This window comes from Pteronotus mesoamericanus, unplaced genomic scaffold (genome assembly GCF_021234165.1).
Source record: "Pteronotus mesoamericanus isolate MK-2021 breed Mesoamerican mustached bat unplaced genomic scaffold, CSHL_Meso_final contig_100, whole genome shotgun sequence".
NCBI classification, from domain to species: Eukaryota; Metazoa; Chordata; class Mammalia; order Chiroptera; family Mormoopidae; genus Pteronotus; species Pteronotus mesoamericanus.
In genome coordinates, this window is record NW_026554999.1 from 16,703,500 (window position 1) to 16,724,622 (window position 21,123).

A 21,123-nucleotide genomic window follows, 5' to 3' on the forward strand; every position below is an offset into this window, starting at 1 on the left:
TAGAATGGTGTCGCCGAAGTCTGGGAATAAATACTTTCAAAGGAGGAGTGATCAAAATCTCAAAATACAAGGAAAGGCCAAGTAGTGTTTTACACTCTTATTGAGAAATGTCCCTTGATGTGGCAACATGCCATTTATTGTTGGCCTCAGTGGGCCCTTTGAGGACTGGATGAGAAGTGCAGATAACCTTGCAGTTGTTTCAGGCAACTTGACTGAGAAAAAGCAGGGCTGAGAGTTTTTAATGTATATAAAGACAGGGGACATTGTGCCCATTTGTGCACTGAGAGAAAGAAACTACCCACAAGGAAGTGGTGTGGTAGGAAATGGACTTGAGACCAGGTGTACCTGAGCACCCAGCCTCATTGAGAGTCTGAGTGCAGGGTCTAAGAGCAAGATGTTTGGTACAGTATGGGCCAGTGGCCAATCATTCCGTGCCGCGTATATGTAGAATTAATTAGGTGAGCTTGGATCCATATTAAGTACAAATCCTGACTCAGCCTAGCTGCGTAACCACGAACAAGTCATTTAAGCTCTGATTACTTTTACCCATCTCACTGGTTGGGATGCGGTTTAAGGAAGTTAACATCAATGCCTGAAACAGCGAGCACATAAAAACGTCAAGGTGCTTTTGTTCTGCTGAATGTGTCTCTGCAAGTATCTTCGTTCAAATTCCTGACTTATGTGAGTCTAGATAAATATCCATATAGTTTTCTCTGAATTTCCATGTTTGAGTATCTTCTCTTTCATGGTAGATTACAGATCCCCCCAGTATGCTCCTTTCTCCTGTTCAGCAGCACACCCACACTGCACGGACATGCCCATTTCCCCCAGCCTAGATCTGCCTGCTGGCTAGTCTGTCTCTTCTCACACACATTTTTTGAGTGGCTTCCAAGGCATCCCTTTTTAATTTGCTATAAAATGCGCCACAAAGAATTTATTAACAATGAAGAAAAATCACAGCTAAGTATCAGATATCCAGAGGAAAGGAATTCTTAGAAGTGGTTATTTTGGGAAGGGTCTGGAACTAGGGATATAAGTAATATTTCCTCTAAAAAAATCTGAAGCAAGCACGATGATTAAGATGTGATAAAGCTGGTGGTGGTGGTTATACTGTGTTTATCATTCTCTACATTTTTATGTTTGAAATATTCAAAATCATTAAAAATAAACATCGTACAGCGGTAGGGAGGACAAAACATGGATGTGGTTAGAGCACAATAATTACTATCAAAATAAGCGAGGTTTATTGACATTTTCATTAAAAAAAAATCTCATTGAAAAATACAGGAACCCACCCACCCACACACAAGGTCTGCTTCAAAAAGGACTTTTAAAAACAATTGAGAGGACTGAAAATTTATATTGAGAATACTGATGAAAAAACTAAAACATTTTATTGAAATGAATTAATATGGGTTTATGTTATATGTATATTAACAGTTGGTATAAAAGGATACTAATTTTCAAACCTTCAGGGTTAATTTTTTTAAAAAGGAAAAAACACAGAGTGATTTTAATAGACAAAGCACCCAATTCCTACTTTTCTTAGTGGAAAAAGAAGTTATATGGTACACAACTTCATGGCCCAATCTTACAAATGGCATTGACAAGAGGTACAAAAATCTAAACTTCAGAGTGCTAATAATGTTGCCAGCAGGTGTGCATACCTACATTTATATAAATTCAGTTTATACTCATAATCTTTTCTTCACCCTTTCCCAGTTATCATTTGGCTTTCACCGCCCCCTCGCTGACCCCATCCCTGGTGTTGTGGAGCACCTGTACATAAATCCTTTGCCATCCATCCCTGTGCTAGTCCACTGAGATGCACCTGAAACACCCAATTTCAAAAAGGAAGGAGTACCTGGCACATGGCCTCAACTCTTACCGATGAGGGGAGCTGAATGTCCTCCCAGCCTCCATTCACTCCTTTGCTTTTATTTCCACTGGGCCTGCTTTGCGTCCTTAGGAGATTTACAGGAGCACGGGGCAGACTCTTTGTGCCCTGTGATTGGCACCAGGAAATAAGTTTGGGCTCTTCTCCGTCCCCCCGGTGGTGCCAAGAGAACAGGCAAGCCGGTGCAGTGTGGCTGTGGGCAGGGTGAGGCACTAGATCCACAGTCCAGGGGAAGGGAGCTGAGGTGGGGAAGCACTGGGACGGAATGGGCTGTTGCTGTGGTCAGCAGTTCGAAGTCTGATGATCTTTGGGCTCATAGGAGCAGAGGTGAAGTTTGGAAACCACATCCCACCACTGAAGGGCTTGATTGGGCCACACTGAATGTTTTTAAATTATAAAAATAACAACATTAAGCAAAATGTTTACAACAGGAATAAAAATCATTGAACCTGCTGCTTTAACACATATCTTTTCATGGTTGGTTCCTTCATTGACTTGACACGACTTAATTACTGGCTGATCTTTTTATTTACCATTATCCCAAACAACAGTAATGTTATAGTTATGATCAAGAAGGATGTAGGGGCAAACTGAAGTAGAGCAGCACCCCTGCAGGGCCCTTGCCTGGGACCATCCCACAGGATTCTCTGGGTAATGGAGGTAAGGGGGCTCCTCGGGTAAGGCAGCTGGTGTCTCTCCAGGCCAGAGCCTTGGGTGTGGCTACTCTGGGCCATGTGAAAACCCTGTCTCCAAGAGGGCTCTGTAGGTCGAAGATGCCCAGCCTGTCCCTACAGAAACAGTGCAAGAAGGCAGGACTGGTGTACCTCAAACCAGGTCCCCAAAGGAGAATAATAGAAGGACTGAAGGATCCTGTTAAAGGGCCAAATTTTACTCAGATCCCTTATCAGGCCTGCCTTTCCCAAGTTTCTGAGTCCACAAGCCTGGAAACTTTCTGAAAGAAATGCCTAAGAACCTCTCCATTGTCCTTCCATCCCAGGACCAGGAAAAAGAACTTAAATAATGGTGAAAGCAATCCTCATCCTGAACAGCTGCTGCCCACTACTGCACCAGCACGGGCTGCACTGTTCCTCTGACCCCGAAACCACCAGGGGGCAGCCTGGGTCCACGGTGAGCTGCTTCCTCCTAGGGAAAACTGGTCACTTGTGCAAAGACTCTCTTTCAGAGCCACATGCCCACCTCCTGAACCCCCAGGACTTTCTTCTCATGGTCTCAGCTGTGCCATCGATCCTCTGAAATGGTGTCATTGGGCTGAACATAGGTGGAGGGATGGAAGTTGCTGGCTTTTTGGGGAGTTGACCAAGGCCTCTTGGGACCAGGTCCTTCATATTCAACATCCAGCACAGTGCCATACTATAGGTTCTATAACATTTAAATAATGGTTGCATGAAGTTGAAGTAACAAGAGACTCAAAGCAGAAGAAAGGTTCTTCTTTGGGGAGGAAACGTGTGAGCATGCGTTGGGGGAGTGGATATTCTGTGACCACGTTGGGTCTGGAGCTCTTGCCACCTCCCAGGACTTCTTTGAACCCCTATAGCTTCTTACACATATAGAAGCCTGGGAGGTCTAAGTGACCTCCCTAGTTGGACAGAAGTGACTCCAGGCTGGGGGGTGTGTGTGTGTATCTGGGCAATGTGTGAGGGTGGAAGAGGCAGGACAGCACAAAGGCCTCTCAGCCCTCAACTTATAGTCCCTCCAGGAGCTGACACTGAACCCACCTCTCGCAGGAGCAGAAGGCCAGTTCTGGGAGCTCTCCTACCCCAGGGCCACTCACTTTTTTTTGTTACACAGGTAATCCATGGTCACTGTAGAAAAATGCCACATCACTCTTTATTGGACACCAGCAGCAGTCCCCTTCTCTCCAGGCACAGCGGCACGTGGGCAAGGGCTCCAACCCCCGGCTGGGATGCAGAGGGAGCCCGGCCCCACCGCCGCTCTCCTGAGGCCAGCACTCTCCTTGGAGCCCAGGGCTGTTCGCTCAGGTCTGCTCAAACTCCTGCTCACAGTAGCCTACACTGACCGGCTGGGCCTGGACACCTCGCCTGCAAGAGGATGCATAGAAACAGAGCGAGATGTGCCACTCAGAACGGGGTCGGTCTGGGGCCCTAGTAACACCTCTAGTAACACCTTCACCACAACCAACGGTCTTCCCTTCTCCCATGTCAGTGGGTGGCAAACTGTCCCCGTACACCAATTTCCATGGAGTTCACTTCCAGAGACTCTTACTTGGGGCCAAGTTGGCAAGAACCTGCATTTTGAACTCGTGCTCCAGGTGAAATTCTGACCTGGGACACCCAGGAACCTTGGGGAGCACTTCCCTGTTTCTAACCTGCTTGTCTCTGTATCCTAGCCCCAAATGCTCAGTTTCTTTAGAAAAGAGGGAGATTCCTGAGGGGTACCCTGTACTCTTTGCCCAGTGAGTCCCACCCCTTCCCCTGCTTCCCACCCCAATGGCTCTAAAATGCCGTGAATGCAGTGGTGGTGGGGGACTGAGGGGCTGCCAATCCATGTGAGCGTGAAAACCTGTCCTTAGGTCTCAGCCTCACCTCTAGGCAGGCATCCTTCATTGTCCAAATGAGCAATGTGCTTAGAGACAGGAGGGAACCCCACTATGCACGGCTCTTGGCCTGGGGCTCTGCTCTGCACTAGCCTGTGTCCCTCAGGTCCCCAAGACCTAGTCAATGAGTCAGTCAGGAAAATGATCATCTTATATGGTCCTATCCCCAACAGGAGCACAGGGCTCACGAGAGCCATAAAAGCATAACCGAATAAAACGTTGGCCTGGTTTGAATCCTGGCTCTAAGTGACTTTCAGCAAGTTACTTAACTTTTCTGTGCCTCAGATGCCTCTGTCTAAAATGGGGATGAAATGTATCTAATACTACACGGTGCTGTGGTGAAGATTCAGTGAAATAGTGCCTGTAAGGGCCAAGCACAGTACTCACCACGCAGTGAGCCCCTGTGAGTGTTAGCTATTACTGAGCGCCCTTCCCCCATCAGTAGGGAGTCCCACGCCCCAGACATGCCCACCTCCTTGGGGTGGCCCCATGACCTGCTCACCTCAGCAGCTCACAGCGGAAGTGTGCCAGACGTTTAAAGGCAAAGTCTGGATCAGTCACCGCCTTGCTGCTCCACAGCCTCTCAGCAACAGCCCCTGCTCTCGGCCTGGACGAGATGGCACATGCACCAGGTTGGACTGGAATCCTCCAAAGGGGTGGGACACCCACAGGCTACTGGCTCTTGTTTAGTCTCAGGGCCAAGGGATGTGACCAACACCTTATTCAGAGTGACAGCCTGGCTGAAGGGCTCCCCGGGACCTCAAGGCTCAGGTCTGTCTTCACTAAGTGTGGACAGTGATTCCCACTCTTTTCTCTCCCACAGATGTGGCAACAGAGTAAGTCTTAGGGGCATCCTGCACTGTTACCGACTGTAGTGGCAGGTGTGAGAATGTCAACTCCACATGCCCCAGGCTCGGTGAGGCACCTGAGGATACAGTCTAGGTAAGTCTCACTACAAGAATCGTGGACATCCAGATTGGATCCTGAGCAAGCCACCAGGCCTCTCAGGCCTCACCACTCTACCTCTATCCTGTACAACCTAATAGATTGTTGGAGAAACAGAAATGGAAGCCAGGCGAGCAGTGGGTCTAACATACAAACAGAAAGATCACTGCAGTGCTCCTTCTCTCTGAGGCCTGAAAGGAGGGGACTAGTCGGCAAGGGAGACCCTAGGCCCACAAACCCAACCCTCCATGTCCCCAGAAAACCCTTACCAGAGTCTGGGGACCAGGTTTGTGCTGTCCACATACTCTCCCCACATACAGGCCTCTCCGCCAATCACCAGAGCCTTCTGCTGAGGACTGCCTAAAGGAAAACAGCAACGACAGACAACTCTCTGGTTCACCTGCCGCCACCTTCTCAGACAGATCATTTTATCTCCCAACCTGAAATACCCAGCCCAGACCCTCCCCACCGTGCCCCAGCCCAGCCTTCTTTGGTCAGCAAGGAGAGCGCCCTGCTCTTACCTTCAAATGACAGGGGATCCACCATGTAAAAGTCCTCCCAGTCAGGGCCATAACTTATGCGGTTCAGGTACCAGGGGGCAGAGAGCAGGGCCCGGAAACCAGCCTGGGTGATCAGCGCCAGCTCCTTCAGATAGCTTACCGGCGCCTCTTCTCGCCACACCTGGATGATTGTGTTTGGCCGAACCTGTCACAAAGGTCAAATGGTGGAATGGCACATAGCCGAGGAGATCTGTGGGCCACGTTGCTATGCACGCCACCAGGCCAGGGAGTATGGACCCTTCTGTTCTCCAGTAGCTCCTGATCATGGAGCTCCTAGCCCAGCGTGGAGGTGAAGGGTTCTATAGGCCACAGGAGAGCTCCCTGTTGTTTCATCCCCGTCTTTCTCCAGACTGAGATGGTAGTACTGGCTGCGAGCTAAGGGGGACAAGCAGTGGGGCCCAGGAGACTCATCGGAAGCTACCATATCAAGAACTCCAGATGTTTCTGAGGATGGGGTAAAGTTTCTGCAGAGCCCTGCATGAGGCTGGGATATTACTGATCTGCAATGAAGAAAGAGGAAACCTTGCCCTTGTACACCTGCAAGACCCTAGTCTATGACTCAGAAAAGAAAACCCAACCCATTATGCCAGTTTCAGGAATCCCAAGTAACTTAGCAGCAGAAATAATGCGATAGATATATAGTGAGAAGACAGGTGGAGGCTCCAAAACCCGCACCCTGACCTCTGCAGCCTTTCTAGAGGGGAAAGGAGAGAGAGTCCCAAGTGCTCTGAACACTAAAGCCTAATCCAGATCAGGTGGATCAGTCTGTGCAGAGGCAGGGAGGGGCTGGGAGACCAGAGCGGGGCACCAGAAGGTGGCTCCTTCTCCCTCTGCCCCTGGCTCACCTTTACTTTATTATCAAACACTTCCTGCCACACCACATAGCCCTTGCCATAGTCAGAGACGATGTCGAGCAGCCTGGAGAGTAAAGAGAGTGTCTGCTCAGCTCAGGCTGCGGGCTGTTGGCGCCAGTGCTCGAGAGGTTGAGCCTGGCTAGGGGCCCATTCCTGATTAGGCAGTGTCTTCCCCCATTTGGAACTGACCACTCCAAACCTGAAAATAGAGGATGAGGGACTTTTTTAAGGGGCTCAGAGAGTGGTCAAGCAGTATGGTCCCCCATAGGAGGTAACCCAAGGGACCCTGCCCATCCTCCTTCCTTCCTTACGTCTGGATGTAGAAGGACTCCAGCTGTTTGAAGTCATTACCAAAGCCTTTCTTCTTCATAAAGGCCTGGACATCTGGGTTGGACTTCCTAAATCCCATGAGAAAATGAAGATTAATTCTTCCAACATTCTAAAAGCCCAAAGCTTGGGGATCAATCACCTGGTTTCCCACAACTTCCCTTCTCCCCTGAAATAACGATATACTGAGGATCTCAGGGGCCCCAAATATGGAAGGAGTAGCTGAACAAACTGTATAAGGGGGCCATTGACACAGGCTGGGAAAATTTGAGCCTGGGCCTGAAGAACTTTAATTTCAAACTCTCAAAGAGAACACATATCGATCTCCCTGGATTATGACATGTGGCTCTAAGGTCTTGGTCTGGGGCTCTGGCCCATTCTAACCCCCACCCTGGGTATATCCTGTCTTTCCCTTAATATTTACTCCCTGTTCAGTTGGATACAAATTTGCTGCAACTCTCTTGCCCCACAATGTCTGTATTTTCTTCACATTTTCTCCTGGAATGTGCTCCTCCTCTTCCATGTCTTGAAAAAGCCAAACTACTTCCCCAGATCCAGCTCTAGTGTCCACTTCTCAAAGAAGCCCCCCAACCTCTTTGGAGCTAAGTAGGTCTGAGGATTCAGGACTTACAATTCAACACTAACCAGACACTGTCATCTATTAGTCCCAAATTCATCTCTGTCTTGACTCTTCGCTAGGCTATTTTAAGCCTTCAGAAGCATAGATTATTTTTCCCTATCCTAGATTTTAACAAGCCAGTTCTGTGCCCAGAGCTGGTTTTAAATATCCGTAAGAAGAAGGGAGGGTTTCACATTCACAGCCCTGCCAAAATCAGGCAGGGCGTCCCTATAGATGGAGAGAGGCAAGGCCCAAGACCTGAGCCATCTGGATTGAGACAGAATGCTGTCCCAGAGGTTAGTTCCCGAGAAACACCTGGGACAAGTGGCCTGTCAGGGGCTAACCTCTATTCTGAGCAAGCAATTCATGAGGTTGGGATGGGAAGATCAAAGGACTCATACCAGCAGGCGAAGTTAACCTCATCTCCTCCAAGGTGAAGGTAAAAATCCGGGAAGACAGAACTGACCTCCAAGAAAAATGTGTTCATAAACTCATAGGTACTGTTGAGAATGGGATTCACTGGTCCAAAGGTGCCAGAGGGTTGAGACCCAGAGTAGCAAGGAGTCAATAATCCAGGGACACCTATGCCAATAGAGAACCACATGCATGTATCACAAATACAGAGACCACCATGTGTAGTCATATACATAAGGACATTAGGTCAGAACAAGATGATCATATTCATAAACATCATGCTCACACAGGTAGAAATACTCAGGGACTCAAAGACACTGGTAATCATAAGTGTTTAGTCACAAAGAAATACAAACAGCCCTGACTGGTGTGGCTCGGTGGGTTGGGCATCATCCTGCAAACTGAAAGGTCGCCAGTTCAATCCCGACAGGGCACATGTCTGGGTTGTTGGCCAGGCTACCTACCCATTGGGGGCATGTGGGAAGCAACTGATCCATGTTTCTCTTGCACGTAAATGTTTCTCTCCCTTTCTCTCTCCCTCTGTTCCCCTCTCTCTCATACATACATACATACATACATACATACATACGTAAATAAGATCTTTAAAAAAAAGAAATACAAATATATCCACAGTCACAGACAGTGAGAGAGGGTGGGCTTATGGCCAAACAACTGTCAGTGCGCACACACACACTCTTGCCTTGACACACTGCTTCCAGCAGGGGTCACCCTCGCTCCCAAAGGCTGCTCTCACACTGCCTTAGGCAGAAAAGCAGAGCCAGTTCGGCTAACTTGTAAGAATCTTTCTTCCACTCAAGGGTGCGACAACCCACGAGGGCATCATTAAGACAAGGGCATCTAAGAAGAATTTGCCCGTATTTTAATAGTAAGAAGTGGCCTCCTTTGCCCAAATAAGTGTTTCCTATCTAAGTTGCCAGGTGGAAGAGGTTGACAGAAAACATTCTTCCAGCGACCAAGGACAGGGATGCCACATCCAAGTGCTAATACCCGAAAGCCCCAAGGAGAGGGTGATCAGTAGACTTCCGTCAACCCCTGGCATTATTCTTACCTCTTCCCCAGGACAGAGTGTGGCCAGGAGTGTCAAATTCTGCCAACACACGGATACCCCGAAGCCGTGCATATTCAATCACCTCCTTCACATCCTGTGTTGTGTAGATGTGGGTAGCAGGGTTGTAGGACCCCTGAAAGGCACAAACACCCTTAAGGATCTCATTTCCTGCAGGCTAGCAGATTAGAAGATACTAAAAATGCCTCCGAGACTCCTTGGGTATCAGAAAATCTACCCACAGTCCTTTGGTATTGGGAACTATCTTTATGGAACTTGTTCACAACTTCCCACAAGCTCTCACATCTATTGTTTTGTCTCCATGTCACAATGCCAGTGAGAAAAACAAGGGAGGTATTACACCCACCTGACAGAAAACAAATAAAAAGAGGCGAGGAGAGATTATCTCCTGTGACCTTTGAACTCAGGTCTCCTAACTCCAAATACAGCTCCCTTCCTGAGCCAGTGTGTCCCTAAAACTGGCTGGATCAGAGGACAGCTGGTGCCCTGCTCCCCAACAGTGCTGCAACTAGGCTCGAACATCGTCCGATAAACTTGGTCAAGGTGAAATCAAGACATACCTCTCTGGCGAGCTCTGGAAAAGTGAAACTCTCATAGGGGAAGGAAGGGTCATCAACCAGATGCCAGTGGAACACATTGAATTTATTGTACGCCATGACGTCCTGTAAGTCAGAGCATACACTGTGAACTCACCACAGACTTTCCAGTTCAGCCTCAAACCTGGAAACTGGGCAGATCTCCAGGCTGACCCTTACCCCCAGTTTGCCCCAGCATCCTGTAACTGCTCCTAGATTCAATCAAACCTTCCCAGCAGCATATTTCTTCTCTCCCCTGGGCACATCAAATGCTGACTGACAGAAGCAGTGTGACCTCGTTGTGAGATGAGTTGTAGCCACATTGAGAGGAGATTTGCGGCTACATGGTACCCTGGTTTTCCAAGAGCCCCCAAACTCCCTAAAGACTAACTCTTCCTCCTGCCATTTGTTTTGGGTAGTCTGACTAGTATTTATCCAAATTGTGAGGTCTGTTGTAAGTTTAGTAGCCCCATAACCCATAAATCTCAAAAGCCAAGACTGATACATGTCCCCACTCCTTTGGTTTCACCAGAAGAGCAAAGGAAAAGGCAGACACCCAAGTTGGATCAGCAACCACTAGGAAAGACCGCCCATCAAACTCAATCAAGCTAGTTAGGAATGCCCCCAGTTAAGGCTTTGGAACACCTCCCTACAACCTTGTCTTGACTAAACTAAAGTGAACTCCCTGGTCAAAGATGCCAATTCCCAAAACCACCTTCTGCATCCCTGGAAACAGCCTGGACATTGGTCCATAGTTGCCAGTGGGGTAGATTTAAATCATAAATAACTTGTTATTTTTTTTTCAGTGGATCATCCTTTCCATTTTTCCTAGGAGTTCATAAAGTTACCTATATTCCCTCTGTAACCCTTTAGAAATATGGCATCTGGGCTATTCCTCACCCCATTACCCCAAAAAAGATCTTAAGGCTTGGGTACCAGAGTGTCCAGGATGTTAGGCAGCGGGAGGTAATGCCGAGATGTATCCAACAACAAGCCTCGGTGAGGGAAGCGGGGAAAGTCCTCAATCTCTGTCTTGTTGATAAAGAACTGTGTGGGCCAAACACTGAATTTGTCAGGATTCAAAGGTAACTTACCATGAGGGCGGGGTGAGGGTGAGGGATGAGAAAAAAAGTCTCCTGCGGTCCCTGGAAAGCCCCTCTGTGACTGTTTAGCAGGGCAACCATCTGCCCAAATGCCCCAAACCTCTACCCCAGTGACCATAAGCAGGAACCTGTCCAGAGAGCGTCTGTCCCAGGTGAGCCAGATACAGCCATCCCACACAACACTCAGACTTCCGAGTCTGCATTTTCATTGACTGACAATGTGTTGTTTTCTTCAAAGAAGTGTGGTCTCAAGGTCGTTACTAAATAATGACTCAGGGGAATTAAATTACAGTGATTCCAAACAGGCCAAGTCTGCCAAACCGGTCTCTACCCATGTGTCCCTGTATACTATCGTTGATGCCATCTCAAGCCCCTGGGACTCTGTCTTAAGGCAAAATAAGGTATTTCCAAGGCTCTGGGCACTGGAAGCCACCCCAAGATTAAAAGGAGCCCTTTACTGAGGTTCCACACTCACCGTGCCCTCAGGAGATCTCCAGACAAGCTGACTAAAAGTCTCCAGACCTACAGGAAAGTAGAGAGGCAGAATAAAGACTTAAAGGTGGGAAAAGATGCATCCATCTGGGACGTGCCCAGTGTGGCAGAGGAAGCTGCTTGGGCACACAGTGAAAGTGGGTGTAATACAGGCTCTATGAGTCTCAACACTATGAAAGGCGGATGTTAGGAAGCCAGTATCAACTTTTACTCTATTTTCTTTTGGGAGGTATCAGTGTAAGGGGTTTTAGTGTCCCTTCTAGGAATACATTAACCCTCAAAACCCACACACCTCTACCCTATGTTTCCAAAGGCCTGAACTTACAAGAACATTAACAGGATGTGTGCCTGTAAGGAGAGATGCAGGGACATCAGCCTGCAAGGACTTAAATCTTTTCAAGGATAATACTCATCGGAGCTAAGGGAGCTGAGAAAAAGAATTCCCAGTTTGCTGCCCCTTCACTTCTCTCAGATTGAACTGTGAAAAAGTGATCAGGAGCCTGAGTTTCCAAGGTGTCTGGGTCCACAGATAGACCAGAAGACAAAGAATCATTCCCTTTTCCTCTTCAGAGCTTCAGAAGAAACCCAGCTATGTGGATCCGGCGGGTAGCAGGAAGCTGCTGCCCCAGAAGGACTGTCCCAGTTCATAGGACACAGACTCCTAGGTTCCAGCTAGGCCCCAGGCAGGCCTTCTGGGAACCTAGCAGAAGCCCACGAGGGAACCCCAGAGTCTCAAATTCTTAGAATGAAAGACTCCGTGGTCACTGAGCACCTAACTCGAGGCAGGCCACCAGGGGAGTTCTGGGTTTCCTCCACTCTGACTCTGACTCCAGCATTCTGGGGTCCCAGGTTTTACCTCACCCAGCCACACTAATCACTAGCACCTGCACAAAAGGTACAAGAGGGCCGAAAGGGGAGTTGGCATGCTCTTTCTCCAAAATATAGGAGAGGGGAAAGGAGAGGCAAGGGAATAAAGACAAACCAAACCAAGGTTTGGAACTCTGTGAGAATATCCCTCATCCTGTATTAGCGGATGTTTTACCAAAAGTAAGTAGTACAGGTATGTGGCTAAGTCTGTATCTAAGGACCAAATTCCTTTTCAGTAAACTAAGAGGAAGGGCATGGGCCTGTCACCTGTTAGCTAAGAAAGCCCCAATTTTCTCCCCAAATAATATATTTCTACATATTTTACTACTATTTACCTTTTTTTGGACATTCATCTATTTCTTCGATACAGTTTTCCTCTTTAAAGAGCCTGGCCAATTGTGTATCTTTCGTGAGAGCTGAACAGGCAGTGTTTGTGGCAATGTTGCCCTTCTCCCCAGCTACCTGTCCCCACAAGTCCCCTGAGCAGCAGCCTGCAGGATCTCCCACCGCTGCCCCAGAGCGCCTGCTCAGGAGCACAGGTGAAACCTGTCAACTTCTAGGGGAAGCTGTGAGAACACTCCTTTCAGCGGGGTGGGAAAACATTTTACTTGCTCTCCACAAAGACAGCTTCCTAAAACGGGGATATTTGCTGGGCCTCCCAGTCACGTCCTCCCACCCCTCTGACACCAACCATCCCGCCTCATCTGTTGGTCTCTCTCCTGGCATCAGCCCTCAGCCCCATCTTGTTACCTCGGAGAGCTCCCCAGACAGTTTCAGACTGCAGGAAACACTGCTCGTTGTTTATGGTCAGGGTGTCTGGAATGACAGAAATGACCCCACATGTTAAGGATTTCTACTCTCAAAGTACAGACTGCATATTCTGTGTAAATCCTTGGGATTAAAAAACAACAGCAAAATCACATTTTTTTTCTTTCAAAGAGGACACACCCCCAGATCAGGGCAGCTACAGGTGGTGCAGGCCTGGGGCCAGAGTGGGAGGGTGGCCACCTAGGCACTCTGCAGGTCCTAGGAGATGACACATGATGAGATCATGCTGGAGCAGAGTCCTCTGTAAACCACTACTCATCCTGTGGGTCAGTTTTTCCATGAAGAAATATGAGCTTCCACCAGCCTTGAGCAAAGAGTATGAAGTCTCCTACTGGCAAACAGAACAGTGATGCTCAGACCGGTGAGTCCAGGTTCTGATATTCCCAAAGCCTTTGTAACCACTCTCCTTTCCCTTTGTCCCCAGGCTTCAGCTACCTCATCCAAGAATGTGAGGAAGAAGTCAAGAACTGAACTTCACTTTGGAGAGTGAGAAGTCCCCAAACGCTGCTGATCAGGGGAGAGAGGAGCCAGTCACAGGACTTGACCTCATCTCAGTCCAAGTGACCAAAACCTCCTCCTCTCCCCCTGCACAGGACCTCTTTAGAGAAAATCAGCCAAGTATATACACAATCCTAAAATGGCAATAGAATTATGCTCCATCTGGAAGGCAAGTGTCTTGTGGGACTCAGTGAACAGCCAGTGTGGCAGTCCACAGTCAGCTTGCAGACATTAGTTAGAGGCTGTAGGAAAAACTCACCTTCTGTGGCTCTTGGCACTTGGTGGCCCTTGGTCCCCATACCCATGGAGGGCTCCAGGCCTAGCACCAGTGACTTAGGCCAGGCCATCCAGAGCTACTGCTCCAGACAAGTGTTTGCTCTTCTAGGATGGGAACAAGTTGATACTCACAATTCTCCAGTGACTCCAAAGAAGGAAGCTGGTCACATCCAGGAGTGACCACATGGACAACCAATGAATGCGTCTCCAATGTGTGCTGTTCTCCTGCAAGACAATGTAAACTTAGTGTGGCTGACTTGCCACCAGAGGCAACAGGCCAAACCAAAGCCCTGCAGGAGGGCCCCCAGCTCTAGTCCCTTCAGCTCATGTGCCTGTGGCAAGAAGGAAGGGAGGACGGGCACGTACCCTTGACACATGCATTACCTAGTCATCTGTTCAACTTTTTCATTTTGGTTGTGCTCCCCTCTTTTCCAAGTAACCCACCCTGACCATGTAACTTTGTAACTTTACCAGGACTTTATTATTTCTCTCTTGGTACAGTCCAAGCACACAAATCCAAGACCTCAGCACCTACTCTGAAACTAGAGGCAGCTCCAGAGCATTCCTATTCAAAGTGTGGTCTGTGAATTAGCTGCTGACTTGTAAACTGAATTACTGGTTGGTCACCAGACAGGAAGCTTATATGATGCAAGAATGTAAATCAACTATGTCAGAATAACAAATTGTGTAGTTCTGATATTTTTTTCACAGCAAAGTTTGAGTGAAGGGAAGACTTTTACATTCTGGTGTGTATGCTTCTTATCTCACTGCAGACTAGCACTTGACATAATGCTTCTCTTGAGGGCTCCAGATGAGGCTTTCCAACCTTGTAAAAGCCCAAAGCTAATGTGAACAGATGAAGAGGATGACAGAAGACCTCCTATGCACAGGACACCCGAAGTGATCCAGCTGGTGCCCCAGCAAAGGCACATGGTCATCAGCCCATCCTGCTTCCCTCCCTCCTCTTCCCAGACAGGTTCTCTACCCAAGGGAGAATTCTCCCAACAGTGGAAAGCCACCCAGTCTGAGCCAACATACTATCTGATATAGTCTTTTTGTTTTAAAGATTTTATTATTTTGACAGAGAGAGGAAGGGAGAGAGGGAGAGAAACATCAACGTGTGAGAGACACATCAATCTGTTGCTTCCCACACGCCCCCAACTGGGGACCTGGCCCACAACCCTGTCATGTGCCCTGACTGGGAACTGAACCAGCGACCCTTTGGTTCCCAGGCTGGTGCTCAATCCACTAAGCCACATCAGCTAGGGTTAGTATAGTTTTACAGAGCCCAATATATGCTGGGGGGGAAAAAAAGCCAAAATATCAATACTGTCTCTTCCTACCCTCCTACTGGTTCTTCTCTGTGACCTTAGGGGTAGTTGTGATTGTACTGTCCCAAGCCTGAACCTCAATGAACTCCCTCTCTCTAGTCTTTCCAGCAGGCATTCGCATGGGCACAACATCCATGACTTCTTATGTGACTACAAAGTCAGAGACAGAATGGTCTGGCCGAAGGCAGGGAGAGAGAATTCAGAACCAAATTAGAATCCCAAATGTTATCCGTCTCTAGGCAGAAGGAACCCAAGAGCCTTGAACCACGTCAAGGCAGCCTGCTCATCCCTCCTGAACATGACCGCCTGGCTGCATCTCAGCCCTCAGGTCTGTCAAGGAGGAAAAGAAGAGGCCAATTCTTTCTCCTTCCAGTAAATAGCTTGTGTCCTCACTAAAATATCTGCCTGAATAGTGCAGGGAAAAGGGAATTTGAGGCTACTCTGAGCCAAGCCAATTCACAACTCTGCATTCTAAGCCCTAAAAACTCATCCCCATAAACACAGGACAAACAGGCTTTCAGGGGCCATTTCCAAAGCAGAACCTCTAGGGTCATCCCAAGTTCCCCAAGCCATTTCTACAAACAAAAACCAAAGAGGACTTACTTGGCGGGGTGGGTGAAGAAAACCATAAAAGAATATCCTTCAATACACTATGTCTTCACCCCTACCTACCTGTTCCCACACTGTCACGTATCACAGAGTCTCAGTATCACTGTGTGGAGAGCTCATCTGTGTATTCATCTAGGCAGCCATCCAAAAGAGGACAAAAGTCCTGAGCTTAGTGTTAATCTTCTGAATCTCGGTTTACCGAATTGAGGAGAAATCACAACTAATCTGTATGCAATTGCCATGGTCACTGTCTTGATAACAAGGGATGCTGCACAAATACCAGGTTTATTTGAATTATTACTTGGAAGACAAGAAAACAACTAATTTTTCCTGCTGTAGCTGTTATATCTTATTTTTGTAAAACACAACTGCACTGTGCTCTCTAAATCCATAGTCTTTTACGGGGATTCCTTTGAAGATGTAATGAAATGAACAGATTTACCCCCTTGGAACAATGCTCCTAATTTAAAGGCTCATGCCTTCTCCGTGGCCACCAATCTCATGGTAAAGAGTCCCTGTCCTAAGTGTTCTCAGTGACTCATCTGGGTTAGGGCTGTTGCTTAAACAAGCTGAGGGGGAAAATTGGGGGGGAGGTGGTGATATGAAAGGTAGCAAAATGGAAGGACACTGGTCATTTAAAAGGATGTAAGCAGAGCATCATTGTAGTTTTCCACCTCCAACTTGCTACTCTGAAGAGAGCAGGAAATAAGCAGGGGACAGGCCAGCTACCTCTGCACACACCCAAACACACTACGCAGAGAAGCATCCGAGGTGTGGGAGGCACAGGACAGGAAGCAGTCCATCAGCCAGCAATCTCATGGGCACATTCACAATATGAGAGGGGGGTGTGGACAGCAGGAAATTCTGAAGCCTCTAGTGCTCAGGAAGCAGCCTGCAAAACAGCACTAAATTGGAAAATCAGGAAAGGTTGGTTCTAGTTCTGCTTCTGCTGGTGCCAACCTGAGCAAGTCTCAGGCTCCCACTTCCTCCCATGGGAACAGCGGCAGGGTGGGACCAGGTCACGTCCACTGCCTCCTATCTCCGCAGCTCCCTCGTCTCCCTGCTCTCATGTGAACTTGCTATTTTAGGGATCACTAAAAAGTTTGTGGGTTTTTTTTTTATTTAAAAAGTTGAAAAATTCAAACAGTACAGAATGTTTACAACAAAACAATAAATTATTTTTGGTACCCCTCCTTTGTTCCCTCTCTGAAGAAATAATCACTGTTAGTTTTCTTCCCTGTGTCTCTCTCTTTTTTTAACATAATGTTGCTGTGTTCATCACAGACAGGTCGCTGGCATCGAAGTCTGAGATCCCTTTATCCCCAATGTCCCAGTGGTGAACCATCTCCAGTTGCTGGCCCTACACTCTTCCATCTCCTCTCTGTTGTCCATCCTCTCCCACCATCATTGCTTTCCCTCTTCCCTAGTGTGGTGGGCCATCACCTCACCGTCTAGCCAGTACTCTCAACAACCTGTCTCTTTTATCTTCTGTTGCAACCAGTGGACAAAACTCTTAGTGGACCTTAGGATAATGAGGTTTGGACCCGCATCAAATACTCTTATGAACAAGGCTTCAGTTCACTGAGATAGAGATTTTTTCAAACTAGAAATAACATCTAGGCCTCAGTTGGGTTTCAGCTCTAGGCCCAGAAAAGCAGTAAGGCCAAGTAGGGGAACAACATAGCTGACCATATGCAATGACTAATGACCCCCTGCCCTGGTGCCAACCAATCAGTGGAAACCACGACCCTAACAGGACACATCTGGAAAAACTGATGAATATTCTATTGAGATCTTCCCCTAGATCTCCCCTAAAATTCTCATCTTTAAAACACTTCAGTTTTTTCATTAGATTCCACATGTAACTGAAATCACATAGTATTTGTCTTTCTCTGAACAAGCAAAATAGAGACAGACTCATAGATAGAAAGCAGGATGACAGCTATCGGTGGGGGAGATTAGGGGTGGAAGGATCAAGGAAAAAGGACACATGGACATGGACAACAGTGTCGTGACTGCAGGGGGGCGAGGGGGTATAAGGGTGTTAAATGCTAAAAATTGAATTAAATTACAGTACAATACAATAAAATCCATCAGACAAGAACCCAGCGTGTCTCTTTTTCCCTCCCTCCTTTCTCTCTCTCTCCATCTAGCACACCTGAGCATTTCCTCCCCCTTTCAGGTGCATAACTGCTTTCTTTCTCCCAAGAGCCCTTCTTCTGTCTCTGTAACTTGTTTCCTGAAACCATGCAGCCCAGCTGGCTCACTTCTTCTACCTCTGTAACTTTCTATATAAACTTTTTATTGTATTTGAGTCTTGTCTCTGCATTCTTTCTTAGCACAAACTCAAGGACAGAGGTCCAATATCTGGTGCCATTTGCTACTAACAATACCACTTTCCTCAAGTCTATAGCTTGATCACTACCTCCCTTACTCTCAGCAGATAATCAGAACTCCCATCCATCCCTACTTTATCCTCTCTTTCCTGACAAAAATATCTGCAACATATACCTGGTCTTCACCTTTTCCTCCTCCTACTTTGGTGGAAAAGGTTTCCTTTCATCTATGCTCTGGATCTCTACTTGGGCTCCTCTTGTATAAATCATTTCCTTTTCTTCCAAAGTCTTCAAATTATTTTTTTCTGGTGATTCTTTTTTAAATTATGTTTCATTGACTATGCTATTACACTTGTCCCAATTTTTCCCCCCTTTTCAACCTTCACACAGTGCCCCCTACTCCCTCAGGCAATCCCCACACCATTGTTCATGTCCATGGGTTATGTGTGTAAGTTCTTTGGCCACTCCATTCCCTATACTGTACTTTACATCTCTGTGGCTATTCATTAACTACCTATTTGTTCTTCTTAATCACCTCACCTCTTCACCCATTCTTCCCCTCCCCCTCCCATCTGGCAACCATCAAAACCCTCTACCCATAGCCATGATTCTGTCTCTGTTATTTTTGTTTGGTTAGTTTCTTTTTTAGATTCAACTGTTGATGGATATGTATTTATTGCCATTTTATTGTTCATGGTTTTGATCTCCTTTTTCTTAAATAAGTCCCTTTAACATTTCATATAATAATGGTTTGGTGATGATGAACTCCTTCAGCTTTTTCTTGTCTGGGAAGCTCTTTATCTGCCCTTCAATTCTAAATTATATCTTTGCCGGGTAGAGCAACCTTGGCTGTAGGTCCCTGCTTTTCATTTGACTATTTCTTGCCAGTGCCTTCTAGCCTGAAAACTTTCTTTTGAGAAATCAGCTGACAGTCTTATGGGAACTCCCCTGTACGTAACTAACTTCTTTTCTCTTGCTGCTTTTAAGATTCTCTCTTTCTCTTTCTCTGTGGCATTTTAATTATGATGAGTGGGCCTCTGAGCATCCATCGTGTTCAGGACTCTCTGCTTCCTGGACTTGCACGTCTATTTCCTTAACCAATTCAGGGAAGTTTTCTTTCATTTCTTTTCAAAAAGATTTCCAATTTCTTGCTCTTTCTCTTCTCCCTCTGGCACTCCTAAGATGCGCATGTTTGAGGTTGTCCCAGAGGTTGCTTACACTATCCTCGTTATTCTGGATTCTTTTTTTCTTCTTCTTGTTCTGGTTTGTTGTTTTTTGCTTCCTAATGTTCCAAATCATTGATTTGATTCTTGGTTTCATCCACTCTACTGTTGTTTCCCTGTACACTGTTCTTTATTTCAATTAGTGTATCCTTCATTTCTGACTGGATCTTTTTTATGCTGTTGAGGTCCTCACTAAGTTCCTTAAGCATCCTTAAAACCAGGAGGGGCGGAGATGCAGAGATGCTGTGGAGAGGTGAGGGGACACCGTGTGGCACCAAGGGGCATTAGCAGCAGCGGAATGGACAGTCCCACATTCATGTGTGGTGGATAAAAACCTGGAGGGATACATTGGCTAGATTGCTGATCTCCATTTCATTTAGTTCTTTTTCTACAGTTTTGACCTGTTCTTTCATCTGGGCTATGTTTTTTTTTTTTCCTCATTTTGGCAGCCTCCTTGTGTTTGTTTGTAGGTATGAGGCAGAGCTGCTATGATTCTTTGTCTTAGTAGCATGGCCTAATGTAGTACATGTCCTACAGGATCTAGTGGCAGAACCTCCCTTCCCATCCAGGCTGCGTACTTGAGGAGTGCCCTACATGTGGGCTGCGTACACCCTCCTCTTGTAGTTGAGCCTTGATTGCTGTTGGCAGGTCAATGGGAGGGATTTCCCCAGGCCAGTCAGCTGCAAGGACTGACTGTGACCACTGATTACCACGCTCTGCCCTCTGTGGAGGATCTGCTGTGCAGGAGCAGGGTGGTGGTGCTCCAAGGTGGTCTGTAGCTGTCCACTGGGTGCACTGGCCTTGAGTTTCCTGGGTGGCACAGGCCAAGGTCAGCCCCCACCTGAGTTTTGCCCATGGCCACCCTGCCTGAGCTATAAAACAGTCTTAGTTGGCTGTTACTTGCTGGGCTTGGAGATTCCTAGGCAAAGACAAGCTGTGAATCTGGGCTGGTTACTGCTAATGCCAGAGCTGGGGCCACTTAGCAAGAAATATGGAGACTGAGGGTTTACTGAGGTAAGCTGTTGCTTGCTTGATAGGATTTAGGAAGTTGTGAAGCATGAGCCAAGAACAGCATTCATATGGAAACAGTTTGGGTGGGTCTGTAAGTTGGGTAGGTCGAAGTCTCAGATGATCTCTAGGGCAGTACAGTGTTAGCCAGGTTGATGGAGTCTCAGATATGGCCCCTGCCTCCTGGCTCTGTGGCTCTATAGGTGGAGGGTTCAGAAAAGGGACGATCGCCTCTGCCCACCTTTCTGTCTGGGAGAATATTGTCCCCCAGCTCTTGCTTTGATGCCAGACACTTCATTTCCTCCCTGTATTCCACTGGTGCCTTTCAAGCTGCTACCCTGGTGCTGGAGCTCAGAGGGAGTGGGACTGAGTAAGTCCATGTGTGGGTTCTTTAAGGGGAACTGCTTGGGACTCCAGAAGTTCGTTCCACTGACTCCATCCAAACTGGTTTTTGTAGCCAGAAGTTATGGGGACTTATCTTCCTGGTGTGGAACCCTGGGCTGGGGGACCTGTGTGGGGCTGAGGGTCGTATCTCCTGAGATATCCCTCCCAAATTTTTATCCACCACACATGGATGTGGGTCCAGCCTGTTCTACATGTCCACCCCTCTGACCAGTCTGGATGGAGGTGGTTTCTTTGATTCTGTAGTTGTCAGACTTCTATTCAACTCGATTTCTGACGTTTTTTGTGATGGTTGTT

General features: G+C 47.3%; 1 protein-coding gene across 2 annotated transcripts in view; it reads right to left on the minus strand.

Annotated features, from left to right (window-relative positions):
- Positions 1–1,392: 1,392 nt before the first annotated feature.
- HEXA (hexosaminidase subunit alpha) overlaps positions 1,393–21,123 on the minus strand; it is a 34,808-nt gene continuing 15,077 nt past the window's right edge. The window contains exons 2-14 of one of the 2 annotated variants that reach the window (XM_054563359.1): positions 14,050–14,142; positions 13,066–13,131; positions 11,432–11,478; positions 10,790–10,900; positions 9,839–9,940; positions 9,261–9,393; positions 8,179–8,359; positions 7,143–7,229; positions 6,823–6,895; positions 5,939–6,122; positions 5,687–5,777; positions 4,975–5,079; positions 1,394–3,957 (exon numbers count right to left, since the gene is read on the minus strand). In XM_054563359.1, the coding sequence (XP_054419334.1) occupies positions 3,894–3,957; positions 4,975–5,079; positions 5,687–5,777; positions 5,939–6,122; positions 6,823–6,895; positions 7,143–7,229; positions 8,179–8,359; positions 9,261–9,393; positions 9,839–9,940; positions 10,790–10,900; positions 11,432–11,478; positions 13,066–13,131; positions 14,050–14,142 (1,337 nt within the window). In that variant the 3' untranslated portion in view covers positions 1,394–3,893. Of the gene's footprint in view, positions 3,958–4,974; positions 5,080–5,686; positions 5,778–5,938; positions 6,123–6,822; positions 6,896–7,142; positions 7,230–8,178; positions 8,360–9,260; positions 9,394–9,838; positions 9,941–10,789; positions 10,901–11,431; positions 11,479–13,065; positions 13,132–14,049; positions 14,143–21,123 lie in introns of both variants that reach the window. The other variant, XM_054563440.1, reaches the window with a different exon arrangement.